The sequence below is a fragment of the Orcinus orca genome, chromosome 8 (assembly GCF_937001465.1).
Source record: "Orcinus orca chromosome 8, mOrcOrc1.1, whole genome shotgun sequence".
In the NCBI taxonomy this organism is placed as follows: domain Eukaryota; kingdom Metazoa; phylum Chordata; class Mammalia; order Artiodactyla; family Delphinidae; genus Orcinus; species Orcinus orca.
In genome coordinates this window covers 75,274,643-75,289,096 of record NC_064566.1, presented here as the reverse complement: position 1 = coordinate 75,289,096, position 14,454 = coordinate 75,274,643, and the positions used below count along the sequence as shown (strand labels likewise).

General features: G+C 34.9%; 1 protein-coding gene across 1 annotated transcript in view; it reads right to left on the bottom strand.

The window, feature by feature from the left end:
- Nucleotides 1-14,454, bottom strand: part of CNTN5 (contactin 5) — a 1,406,915-nt gene that overhangs the window by 508,976 nt on the left and 883,485 nt on the right. The window contains exon 4 of the mRNA XM_049713144.1: nt 6,849-7,070. Coding sequence (XP_049569101.1) covers nt 6,849-7,070 — 222 coding nt within the window. The remainder of the gene's footprint in view (nt 1-6,848; nt 7,071-14,454) is intronic.

Sequence of the window (14,454 nt, the reverse complement as noted above, 5' to 3'; positions counted from 1 at the left end):
GAAATAACAACCTGTCATGTCCAATACAATTAAACCAAATTCACTTTTAATGATCATTGATATATTTTATGTGATAATTTCCAGAAATTTTGAAATGTTTAATTAGAAATTGCATTTTATGATGACATCCACAGTTACAATGTGAGTAAAACTTTTCACAGTTTGTGAGAATATAAGATGAATTCTTAACAAAAATATCCAAACCTTTCTTTAAGTTGCCTTTTAACACTGAAATTAAGTTTCTTTATGAAAGGTAAACAAGTATAAACTGTCATTATAAAACTTTCAAGGATTCCTAAGATCTGAAGAGCATGATTTATTAAAAAGCTTTGTGATGAATGTTTCATGAGTAGTAGTATTATGTTGTGCACACACTATACATTGAGAGTCTAATAGATGTTTTCATCATTTTTAATGTGGCTATAAAAGAAAGGTCAGCTGATTCAGAGATGCTATCACTTATGAGAACAATCAAAATGTACTGACCCCATACAACATTCAGAAGATGTCAAACCACAAAGCCACCTTGTCAACAGATGGAAGACATTGTTTTTCCCTCTTCATTTGTAATAAAAATAAACACAGTTTAGCTTAAAAATCTTCAGGCAAATATTCTGTCATGGTGTAGAAATTTAGCCTAAATTCATATTTCAAATTCCTCAAGTACATGCCTCTTTAATTAAACAATATTTGTTAAGCTCCAACTAAGCTTGCACTGCTCTAAGTGCTGAAAGAGAAAAAAAGAGGAATATACAAGATGATCTTTCCTCAAATGGAATATAGTTAAATTGGAGAGAAAAGCATACTAACAGAAACTAATAGAAATAGCTCTAAAAATTAAGAAACCATAAAACAATAAAATCAAAGTTTCAATGAATAGTCATGAAATGGTAAGTCTTTTATTAAAAGATGGTTTTTAAACTGAGAGAAACTGGAGTCATCTGATTTATATAGGAGTATATCATCCAACTAAAATGCCTCTTTCCCTGCTCAGAGGGAACTCCTATTCTCATAAAAGATCATTTAATTTTTTTTATTTAGTCCTCCAAGACAATTTATCAGCAAAGGGTACTTTGAGGAAACAACAGAAAATTGTCAACACAGAGACCACTTTGAGTCATGATTCCATTGCTCACGTTCCAAGTCTAATCTGGAAATAAGCCACATCAACAATGAAATTCAGCCAAAGGTATTGAGAATGTGAGGCAACAAATCTGGTAGGTTGCAGGGCTGTTCCAGACGTCAGAAGCCAGTGGTAGAAACTCCAAAGGCTGGGTAGACTCAGAGTGCTACATAAATTGCAGGTGGTACTTATCATTGAGGGAATTAAATATATCGAAAATTATGTACTTAAACTTAGAGAAAAATAACTTGCTTCAGCTACTTTTAAGAACCACATTGTTTTTCCACCTGAGGTAACATTTGTAGTCTCTGAATCTCAAGAATGGGCTTCACCAGTAAAAGCCTAAACTTTCTAGTAAGAATCACTCTTAATCCTGACTGTCTCTCTGCAAGGAAGATAAAATATCTTACCTAACTATCTCATCACATATGGAAGAATAAAATGCACCCTACACTTAGTTTACTCCCACTAAAACCACAATAACAAGAATAGATTAAGTCAAAGACCAAGTTATTGGATGTTCATTTATAATGGGAGGAACAGGTATAGTGTCAGCAGTGGTTAATAGCCCTTGTCTACATTGCAAAATCCAAAACTAGGACATGTTTTGCAGGTGTTTGAGGTGCTGACTCATAAGGGCTTTCAATTAACTTATATTACCATGAGAATTTCCAATTTAAACTTTAGTCAATTTTTTAAATCAATTAAATGACATTGCTTGCATTCAAACAATGACTTTAGAGTAACTATTAACAACTAAATTTTTTAAAACTACATAATACCTCTTGGTATAGGGAGTATTTCACTGGCATAATTTGAAGTGATCATAGTCATTATCCAAAATAACAATATCAGGTTGAAAGAAAAATGACAATCAGATGACTTCTCTGATTGCTCAGCTCCAATGAACAGCATTCTCTCTTTCAGGTACTCTCCGTTTCTCTTCTCCCTTTCTTGAGTCCAGCTCAAATTTTTTAATTTATTTCCCTGGCTCTACTTCCTCACCTCAACCAAAATTCAATGACTCACTGTTGTACTTTTCTGGTAGCCACCTTGTTTGCCTTCTCTTCTGACTTGCTCCTGCTGTTGGAAATCAGCTACCATGTTTTGCGCTACCCTATAGAGAGGCCCCCTGAGAATGACCTCTGGCCAAAGCCAATGAATAATTGAGACACTCAGTCCAACCGCCCTCATCAACCAAGTCCTGTGAACAATTGTGTGAGGTAAGTGAGCTTACAAGTGGATCTGTACCTATTTGAGCCTTGAGATAAAACAGGAGTCTCATCTTGTGAAAGACACAGAACCAGAGGACAAGTTAAACCACATCTGTTTTCCTGACCCACAAAGGTTGTGAGATAATAAATGTATAACTTTTGTTCATTTTGTTGATATCCTCACCATACTTCTATATTTGCTACAGAGCATTCTTCTCACAATATTATGATTTTAAGGTTTTCTTTATAAGTTTCATCTATTTTATTTTTCTGTGTTATCTTGCGATTATTTTAACAGGTTGGTACTCTTTTTAGGCATCTAGTCCCTATAATCAGTCAAGCTTTGTTTACTCAGGCCCAGATTAAGCATTTTCCTTTGGAACAGAAGTCAGATGAAAACCAGAGTCTTTTGTAACCTAATGTTGGAAGTCATATAGTTATATTCCATTACTTTTGTCATAATCTATTCTCTAGAAGCAGGTTACTAGCTTCAGCCCACAGTGGAAGAAAAGGGATTACACTGTAAATACCAGCAGGTGGGAATCACTGTGACCTGTTTTATAGTCTACCTACTACAGGTGTCACCATATTATTTTCATATTTTATATTTTAAGAAATAAATTATCACACTGTTGAGGTCATCTGTCTTCCCTATCCTGGTACCATTTACCTGCTCTCCTTTCCCCTTTGTCCTCAGAGGTAAATGCTATAGTCATTTGCTCTCTCAAGTTCATATATTAAAAATTGCATTATATATAGTTATCCATGAATATTATATTTTATTTTTATTTTTTTACATAAATGACATCATATGTAATATTCTGTAAATTTCCTTGCTCACTACTATATTTTGAGGTATATCCATTTTTTTTCATAAAGATATGGTCTATTCACTTTAACAGTCTTAATTTTTCAATGAACGAAAAACACAGTTTATGTATCTATTCCCCTTCTGATGGACATGTGAGTTGTTTCCAACTTTTTGCTATTAAACTTACATTGCAGTGAAGTACTTTTATACTTCCTTGTGCATGTGTGGGAGAGTTTATCCAGGTTTTGCATACAAAAGTAGAATTGCTTTCCCAAATTGATCTGCAAACACCACTTTTATGTTTCTCAGAAAAATCTTAACTCTATCTGGGGTACTTTGGGGCTTCACTCTGAGCAGAAGTGGGATAACTTTCTATTCAGGCTCTGTTAGTTTTCTCATTTTTCACAAGAGCATGTCAACTCCAGCTTTACTCTCTATTAAGTCTAAAGGGAATTACCTGACAAAAGCTGTATGTCAGGCTCTTGTCAGAGAGAACAAACTCAAAGTCACATCTAGCCAAGATCTATCAAATGCTCAGATGGGAAAACAATACTTATGGAAGATTACTTGGAAAATACTCAGACTATCCATTCTGCCTGATACTCTAAATATGAATTAAACTAGAGCAGCAAAGGATTTAAATTATATCAAACTGGTCCCTAGCCTAGAGCCTCGCCACTCAAAGTATGGTTCACGGACCAGCAGCATCACCTGGAAGCTTTTTATAAATGCAGATTATATAGCCCTCCCCTCCTGATCTGTTGAAAGGGGGCATATTTTGACAAGACTCTCAAGGGATTGTATGTATGTTAAAGATTAAAGGAAGAGCACAGTCTTAGATAATTACTTCTAATTTTGTTGTAGATGATTGGGTTTCATCTGCCTTTATTGAAGCAGATGAAACTCATTGTTATGTATACAATAACAATAATGTTCAGGTCATTGACCATTACATCAAATACTAAACTGTAAATGACAACCTGCCAGAAAAATTTGTCTAATCTAGCATCAGAAATAGCTGCATTTCTACTGAGTAACTGATTCATTTTCATCCTTGAAAGAGTGGGAAATGTGTAACTGATCAGAGTTTCTTTTTCTTTAACTAATTACCACAAATGGGACTAACCTATGACAGGCATACAGACACTTTGAATTAGTCTCAAACTTGGCTCCATTTTATGTCTCAATATTGGCTGTTTTCATCATTTTCATATGTTTTAATTCACATTTTCTAGCTGTATTCTATGTATCATTGCAAACCACATTAACTTATATTTGGAACAAGAGAACAAAGGAGTAGAACATGAGGTGATACCAAATTATACCAAATACAATAGTATCCCATAGTTCTGATCACTCAGTCAATACATTCTTTCTTGGTGTCATCCTATAAAATAATGAATAAGGCCTAAAGAAGACAAATTCCAACACATCTCTGCCTGATGAGTATGACATTAGAGTTAATGTAATGGATTTTTAAAAAAGAATTTATTTTTTAGAGCAATTTACAACAAAATGAGAAGGCAGAGATTTCTCATCTACCTCCCTTCCCCCCACATGCATACTTCTCCCATTATCAACATCACTCACCAGAATGATTCATCACTCACAGAATGAACATCACTCACATTTTTACCAAAGATGAACCTACATTAACACATCATAATCACCAATAGTCATAGTTTATGTTAGGGTTCACTCTTGGTGTTGTACATTCTATAGATTTGGACAAATGTATAAGGACATATATCCATCATTATGATATCATTCAGAGTATTTTCACTGCCCTAAAAATCATTTGTACTCTGTTTATCCATCTCTCCCATATGATAAGAGTATGTTTAGTTTTATAAGAAACTGCCAAACTATCTTCCAAAGAGGCTGTATTATTTTGTATTCCCAACAGCAAGATATGAGAGTTCCTGTTGCTTCACATCCTCAGCAGCATTTGGTGTTTTCAGTGTTCTGGATTTGGATCCTTCTAATAAATGTGTAGTGGTATCTCATTGTTGTTTTAATTTTCATTGCTGTGATGACGTAAGATGTGGTGTACCTTTTCATATAATTATTTGCCGTCTGCATATCTTCTTTGATGACATGTCTGTTAAGGTTTTGGGGTCATTTTAAACTCATGTTGTTGAAGTTCTTATGTTGATTTTTAAAAGTACTTTGTATATCTAAATAACTGTCATTTATCAGATGTGCCTTTTTGCAAATATTTTCATCGAGGCTGTGGCTTGTCTCCTAATTCTCTTGATTTTTTTTCACAGAATATATTATGGAAACTTAAAAATTTATAAGTACGTTGAAAAATAAAACACTTTAAGGAACGAACACCATACTTAAATAAAATTTAAATGCCAGCACTATGAGATGATGCTCCACATGGCAACAATTGGCATAATCATGAGGGATGAGTTTGCCTGGGTTTGGTACCACAACCTAATTTGAAATTTCTAGGATTTTTCCAAGTAGTTTAGTTCTTACAAAATGTTTCTCTAAATATTTAGTCTTTTATCAATCATAATTGAAATATAGCCCAAAGTGTATTGTACTTAAAATCAGTAGATATATGAATGAAATTGTTTATTTATTAGAAGTGTGACCTTGTCAAAGATACTTATCTGCCCCCTGAGTTTCCGTTTCCAAAGAAGACAGTAATAATATCCACTTCAAATGTTTGTTGACAGTATTATTGATATAAGCTATGCAAAAGAGACTGGCACAGAACCTGGTAATAATCAAGCACTAGTGCTTCTCTCTGTTAATTAGCCTTGTACTGTTTTGTTGATATATCCAAAAATGACAAAGTTAGAGAACATTTAGAAAATGTTGTTCAAACCATAATGTTAATAGCTGCATAGTCATCCTGAATTTAACTGATTTCTTAGTGTTGGACATTTGAATAATTTCTTATTTTCTACTCATAAATGCTAAGTATACGCTGATATCTCTGTGTACATTGTTTATTATTTCCTTATGCAAAACACATTTCTAGAAATAAAATATGAGATTGAAGGATATGACTATTTTGAGGTTCTTGAATTTCATTGTCAAATTGTCCTTCAGAAATTTAATATTTTTGCTTTCAGTATATGAATTTATTTAGTCTTAATCCTAAATCAGAATTGGAAGCAATTGTAATTAAATACATAAAAAAAATTTTGAAATAGGTGTGGAACATAAGACTAACTTATGACCAAGATAGCCTTAACATTTTCCTCAGCTTCACTTAACATTTGACAGGTTTCCTCCTGACTATGGTCCCCTAACCTCCATTTTCTTAGAGCATTTACTTTATAAGAACTGCAGTTATAAATTCCTTCTTTGCTTCGGTGAAATGTAAATCTTTACCCAGTCTCTTACCAGTTTTAAAACCCAAGAATGTCTTTCTCAAGGACCTGGGAGCCATTTTTTTTTTTGAAATGTAATCATCAAAAAAGAGAGGGTTCTTATTTCCCAGACTCTATAAGATGGTAAGAGGCTAACTTCAATAAGCACCAATGGCCTTATCACACTGGCCAAACTCCTCCTTAATGTCCTCCACCTTTCCAGATCTTAAAAACTCACTTTCTGTTTCACAGGTGAGTTTAACCTCTCTCCTCTATTGCAATAGGCTTAACTCCTACTGCAATAGTCTTGAATAAAGTCTTTTTTCCCTGCTTAACTCCAACAGGTGCAATTTTCTTTTGACACTTACCATCTTGTTTGAAGGCATCTGAGGAATGATAAAGATTGATGGGGGAATAATAATGTTGAGCTGCCCCTCGCCAGTTCGGTGAAGAAACACTCAGTGTTCCTAATGGAGGACTGCTGTATCGTGGTCTAGTCTTTGAACCATAGAGGGATGAAGATGAACTCTTCTTAATTCTTAGCAAAGTAGCATATGAAGTAGAGAGACTAGGAAGAGTTCCAGAGTATTCTGTAAAATAATAATAATGAAAAGTGAATTCTGAGGAAACTGTTTTTTTTTAATGAAAATTTTTCTTCTGAAGACATTGTTGAAAATCTCCCTTGGAGATGCAATGAAATGCAAACTACAGTGGGAATGGAAAAAAATAAAATATTAAAAATATATTTTAAAACATTTTCTGAAAACTCTACTAGTTATAAAGTTGGTGTTTTGCAAGAAAGAAAGAAAGAGAGAAAAAAGACATGAAGGAGGAAAGAAAAGAAAGGAAAGGAGGGACTTCCCTGGTGGCACAATGGTTAGGATCCACCTGCCAATGCAGGGTACACGGGTTTGAGCCCTGGTCCGGGAAGATCCCGCATGCCGTGGAGCAACTAAGCCCATGTGCCACAACTGCTGAGCCTGCACTCTAGAGCCTGTGAGCCACAACTACTGAGCCCACGTGCCACAACTATGGGAGCCGGCACACCTAGACCCCGTGCTTGCAACAAAAGAAGCCACTGCAATGAGAAGACCGTGCACCACAACGAAGGGTAGCCCCTGCTCGCTGCAAGTAGAGGAAGCCCATGCACAGCAATGAAGACCCAATGCAGCCAAAAATAAATTAATTAATTAATTTTTTGAAAGAAGAAAAGGAAAGGAGGAAGGAAAAGAGAAAAAGGAAGGAAGGAAAGGAGGAATGAAGGAAAGAAGGAAGAAAGGAAGGGAGGGAAGAAGGACGCAATCTGTCCAAATTTCATTTCTTTTATTTTCTTTGTCAGGAATATTTGGTCTTAATATTAAAATATCCATTCACACACATTAAATCAGTTCTTTATTATTTAAAAATGAGAAAAAGAGGAAAACAGAATTATCAATTACATTCTACAAATATAGATCGGATCTTCATCACCTAAAGTTTATCATATAGTAGGAAATGTGTCTAATGAAGCATATATATTTGCACTAGACTGTAAGTTATGCCTCATGTTCTTGAAAAGCAGTCAAATCCATTATGGAATGTAAAAAAAAAAATAGATGGAATTTGTTTTGTAGAGTTTGTTATATATAATCTATATAACAATATTATTAAGTAGGAATACTATTATGAAATTCCTACCTTTAATGATTATTGAGAAACATATTGCTCATATTTTACTTTAATCTCCAAGATTTTTCATTAGAAAAGATATGCATATTGCCTGAAGTAGATTGTACTGACTCTCCTTTACGACCACAGGGAAGTCAATTTGGTGTATAGATCAAACGTTTAAAAACACAAACTAATTATGATGAATTCTGAAAAACAATTAAGAATTGGATTTTTTCTATGTCTAATATCGGCTGTATTCGACAATTCATTGATTTTGGAAGTACCCTTAGGAGACAGACATTTTTGGTCAGGGTATTTGACATTTCAACTTAATGGATGTTAATTTAATTTTGGATAAAAAATAATTTATATTTGTGAGTAAGCTTTCTCACAATTAAGATTATTTAGAATCATTATCCTGTCTCATAGAGATATTTTGGAATGCATGAAGCATTTCTGTGATTTGAAAATAACCCTTTAGGTGTTAAGCATCAAATCAAATTTAACATTTTCTGTTCTGTGAAATTGTAAATATGATTTCTCTGAAACTCAAAAAGGTATATTTTTAGATGCACTCCACCTTTAAAATGAGCATGATATGTGTAGTCCAATCCCATCAGGAGCTGTTAAGAGATTCATGTCCTTTAGTCTTTGTGTTCAACCACAAGTCTGGTAAAGATGGATCAATTTTAACTGAAAATAGCTAGGCTCTCCTGGGCAAACTATATGAGAACAGATTATGGGTAGACATAAAATCTCCTTTAAAACCTGAAATTAAATGCAAGTTTTGGCACCTAGAGGTGTAAGGTAATGAAAAGAGAATGAGTTTCTTTAAAGTATTTTGTAGTTGTAGTCTCTGAAACTACTCATTTCTCTGTGTAGTCTTTTGCTTTTGTTTTAGCTGCCTACCTTGCTCATATACAAAAGAAATAAAGAACTGTCCCATGTTAGTGTTTAAAATTAAAATGGAGTATGAGAATGTGGCTTATAGTTCTTAAAGCTAGATAAGGATAATCAATGGAAAACTAGAAAGGCCACAGTGAAGTTCAAAAAAGCCAGGATAATGCTTGTAAAACATATATATATATATATATATATATATACAAAATGCATACTGTCCAAGTGGTACAATAATTGGCTTATGACACTCCATGTAATTAGAGATGAACCAAATTAGGATTTGGTTGTTGTGTTTCACAACAGGATTTCATTTGTTAGGTAATCAGTTGCATCTGTTGCTGTAGAAATTACTTTTTCATCAATTAAAGTGACTCCAAATCTGCTACTAGAAATTTAACAATTTATTCATTCATTCATGTATTCAAAAAGCGTGTAATGAGAACTCAGTAGGGGATAAGTGTGAGGGATACAAGGATGAACAAATATAGTTGTCCCCTCATATCTGCAGATTCTGCATCCACAGATTCAACCAACCACAAATCAAAAATATTCAGGGAAAATAATTTCCAGGAAGTTCCAAAAAGCAAAACTTGAATTTGCTGCACACCAACAACTATTCATATAGTACTTACATTGAACTAGGTATTGTAAATAATCTAGAGATGATTTAAAGTATTCAGGAGGATGTGTGTGAGTTATATGTAAATACTAATCCATTTTATACAAGGGCCTTGAGCATCCTCGGATCTTGGTATCCAAAGGAATCTTGGAACCATTGCCCCATGGATTCTGAGAGAAAATAGTATTGCATCAGCCTTCAAGGAGCTTATGATCTAGTGGAGAAGAAAGGTAACTATGTGTGCAACTTTAGTGTGAGAGAAAGGTAAATTCAGGAACCTATGGACTCTCATCCACAGCCACAGAATCCTCTCATTCAGCCTAGGGACATCAGAAAATGATTTTCAGATGAAATACTATCCAAACTGAGCCCTGAAAGCCTGTTAGTGATTAGCTCACCAAAACTCTGTGTAGGAAAAGAAAGATATTCTATACAAAGGGGAGAAAGTATATGAAGAACTGGAAAGGAAAGGCAGCATGTCATACTTGGTAGATTAAAATAGTCTGGAACCCAGGGTTAGAGGCATACAGATGAGAGAAGAGGTAAGGCTGGATAATTAAGCAAGGGATCAGTGATGAAGTGTATGTCATGCGAAAATGGAAAGAAAACAATATGCATTTTAGAAAGATCACTCTGGCTAAAGTGCCATTTGGACTAAGACAAAAGGAAAAAAGACTACCCAAGAGCCTAAAACTGTAAAAAAGCAAAGATTAGTCAGAACTGAGAAGGTGATCATCTGTATGGGAAGGAAATAAATAAAATTACTGACAGATTGAATTGAAGGCAAGGAAGGGAAAGTAAGAAACTAAGGATGGTCTGTGCTACAAAAAATGGATAAAAATGCAGGAAAAGCACATGCTTGAGATGAAAGCTCAATAATTCAGTTTTGGGCAGGTAGAGAGTTAGAGGTGCTTCTAACGCATTTATGTTGATTATAAAATTCTGTAAACATAAAGGCTCATGAGAGATTATTAAATGGTAAACAAAGAGGTGGTTATAAAAACTATGAGAATTGATAAATTTGCCAATGAAATAGGTAAAATGAAAACTTGAGTGTTTAAAATGGTAACCTGAAGAGCACCAGCATTTCAAATAAAAGCAGAGGTAGTAGAACCTGGAAATGAAAGAGGAAAAGCAGAAAAGTGAGATGTCATTGAAGGGAAGGGAAGGGAAGAGAGTCTTTCAAAGCAAATGGGAGAGCAGTAGACAGTGTTTAAAGATCAGTGTAGAGAGGCTGCCCTGAAAAGAGGGGATGCCCAGCAGTATCAAAGCTGCCCTACTGCTCCACATACAATGCACAGTTGTACGTGAAAGTGGGGTCAGAGTCAGGAGCTAAAGAGGACTTTCCAGGCTCTGGAGAGAGTCTCAAACCCCTAAGCTGCCATTTCCATTGCATTAGACGTAAAGACCCTAGACTTAGCCGGTAGCCTCCATTAGTCTCCTGGTCTGAGAGCAACTGATTATTAATTCAGTGAGGTATCCCTCTCTCAAGGGCATTTTTAATTCTTCTACCTGATGCCATTCTAGCTGCCCAGGCTTTTTTTCTGACATCTCTGATTTTCCCACTCCGCAATCCCAGTTCTGGGGATCCTCAGCTCTGGAAAATAGATATATTAGCATAAATAAATGGGAAATGGTGTTTCAATTACAGGACTTTTATATTTACATCTTATCTTCTGTCCTCAAGCTCCATACCTTGTTGGATCTCCTGATGATGTTACTTCCTATTTCACTGAGAAATTAGAAGAAATCAGAAGAAAGTGTCCTTCACATGCTCCCACCACCTGTATGTACACTCATATACCCTGCCTTGCATTCACTGATATGCTATGGATAAATAGTCTGTGCACCTATTAAAGGCCAGTTGTGTGCATTGAATCTCATTCCATCTTATCTTGACTCCTGAAGGACATTGTTCTAGAAATTTCCCTCTCTCTCCTTCAGCATCAATCATTGTCTCCCTGTTAGATCGTTCCCATAACTGTACAGAAATTCCTCTAACCTTAAAAGGGCCACCTTGACCTACCATTTCTTCCACTTATTTTCCTTTACATCAAGACTTCTTGAGAAGAGCTATGGATGGTCATTGTGTTCAATTCCTCTCCCCCGCTTCTCCCTTGAGCCTATTCCAAGCAGCCTTGCCTGTACCACTCCACAATAAAGACTCTCTTCCAAGTTAATAGTGACCAGGTCACTGCTAAATGTAAGGATCAATTATCACTCTACTAGGCCTATCAGCCATGTGCAACATGGATAACGATTCCTTTTTTCTTTAAATATTTTCTTCATGTGATTCTGGGATACTGCAATCTCATGTTTTTATTCCTATTTCATTGGATACTCCTTATTTCCTTGCCTAGTTCTTCTTTGTCTCCTCAACTTCTAAATGTTAGTGTACTATAAAAAAAAAGTCTTCTCCACTTACACTAGCTCTTAAATGCTCTTGTTCATGAACATCAACTCCTTCCCAAATGAATTCCACGTTTACTATAGTCTCAGTTACTTGGTCCCCGCTCCAAGTCTTTGATATTCCAATATTTCCTACTCTTAACTCCTTCTCCTAAGTAATGTCTCTTTGCTCACTCTCCTTTAGTGGTTCTGCCTCAGCTCCTAAGAATTTCCTGACCTCTGTCCTAAAAGACATCTCTCAAAATAGATCATTTGGTAAATATTACTCAGGGTTCAGAATCTGTTTTTAGTCATCACTTCAAGAACTGTTATTTAAGAAATAGGAGAGTAGGTTGGGTCTAAATTCTGAGCCCAGGATTTCAAAGAAGCTTAGTGAAATATAAATACTAAGTGACAATCCAGTGGTCTCTGGACTGAATTCCTTCCACACATAACTCCTTGCTTGCTTTCAGCAAGCTCAAACATCATTTTCTCCCAAATTCACTATTTTCTCACTCAGCATTCATTGATTTTTTCAACATCTCTTCATTGAATTTCTACTAAGTGTTGGGAACTGGGGATACAGTTGCAAGTAAATCACATGTGGTTCCTGACTTCATGGAATTTACAATCTGGGAGTATTGGTAGAAGATTACACTTGAGTAAAGCATTAATAGAGGAATATTAAATAAACAAAAACATTATTCTTAAAATATATAAAACCAAGAACTATGATACATATAATGAAGAAAAAGGAAAACAAAGAAAGCAGAGTGTCCCAGGAGGAAGCTTTTCTACAACATTTAGTTTTCTTTGCTGACATCATGACTGAGTTACTGGGAACAAAATCTCTTCTCTTGGCTGTGGTGTGTACATCTTCCTCCTACACCTTGGCCACTCATTTTATTGAAGGAGAATTTTGGATCTTTCAGTAAACCTGTCTGTATTATAGGCTCCGAAGTTAGATGGCCTCATTTAATCTGTACTCTACCCCACAGCAGCTCTGTGGCTTTGGGCAAGACATAAATGGCTCTGTGCCCCAATTTCCTTGTCTTTAGAATGGGGGATAACAATAGTACTTCCTTCACAGGTTGTTGTAGAGATTAAATAAATCAATACACATAAAGCACTTAGAACTTTAGAGTTTTACCTGGTTCACAGTAAGAACTCAATATATAATAAATATATTATCTGCACTTTTTAACATATGATATCTATCTATATCTATCTATATCTATCTATATCTATCTATATCTATCTATCTATATCTATCTATCTATCTATCTATCTATCTATCTATCTATCTATATATTATCTGCACTTTAGTTAACACCCTGTACTACTTTCTGGTGGACATAATTTTTTTCCAGTTTTATTGAGATATAATTAACATGCAGCACTGTATAAGTTTAAGGTGTACAACATAATGTTTTGACTTACATACATCATGAGATGATCCCCATAATGGGTTTAGTGAGCACCCATCATCTCATATAGATACAACATCATACAAATAGAAAAAAAACTTTTTTCCTTGTGATGAGAACTCAGGATTTACTCTCTTAACAACTTTCATTTATAACATACAGCAGTGTTCATTATCTTTATAATGTTGTACATTCTATCCCTAGTACTTATTTATCTTATAACCAGAAGTTTGTACTTTTTGATCACCTTCATCCAATTTCCCCTCCCCCAACCCACCATCTCTGGTAACCATAAATCTGATCTCCTTTTTTATGGGTTTGTTTGTTTGTTTGGTTGGTTGGTTTTGAAGTATAAGTGACCTGCAATACTCTTAGTTCTTGGTAGACAAGATAGTGATTCAATATTTCTATATATTTCAAAATGATCACCATGATAAGTCTAGCTGTCATCTGTCACCATACAAAGATATTACATAACTGTTGGCTATATTCCCCACACAGTTCATTTCATACCTGTGACTCATTTATTTTTTAATTGAAAGTTTATACTGCTTAATCTTCCTTACCTATTTCTCTCCTCCCCCTATCTCCCTCCCCTCTGGCAACCACCTGTTTTTCCTCTGTACCTATGACTCTGTTTCTTTTTGGTTATACTTGATCAGTTTTTCATTTATTTTTTTAGATTCTGCATACAAGTGAAATCACACAGTGTTTGTCTTTCTCTTTCTGCCATATTTCACTTAGCATAATATCCTCTAGGTCCATCCATGTTGTCACAAATGGCAAAATTTCATTCTCTTTTAGGGCTGAGTAATATTCATATATATATATATATATATATAATATCATATATTCTCTATTCATTTGTCTCTTGATGGGCACTTAAGTTGTTTCCATATCTTGGCTATTGTAAATAATGCTTCAGTAAGCAGAAGGCTGCATATATCTTTTCAATTTAGTGTTTCATAGTGGCTGCACCAATCTACATTC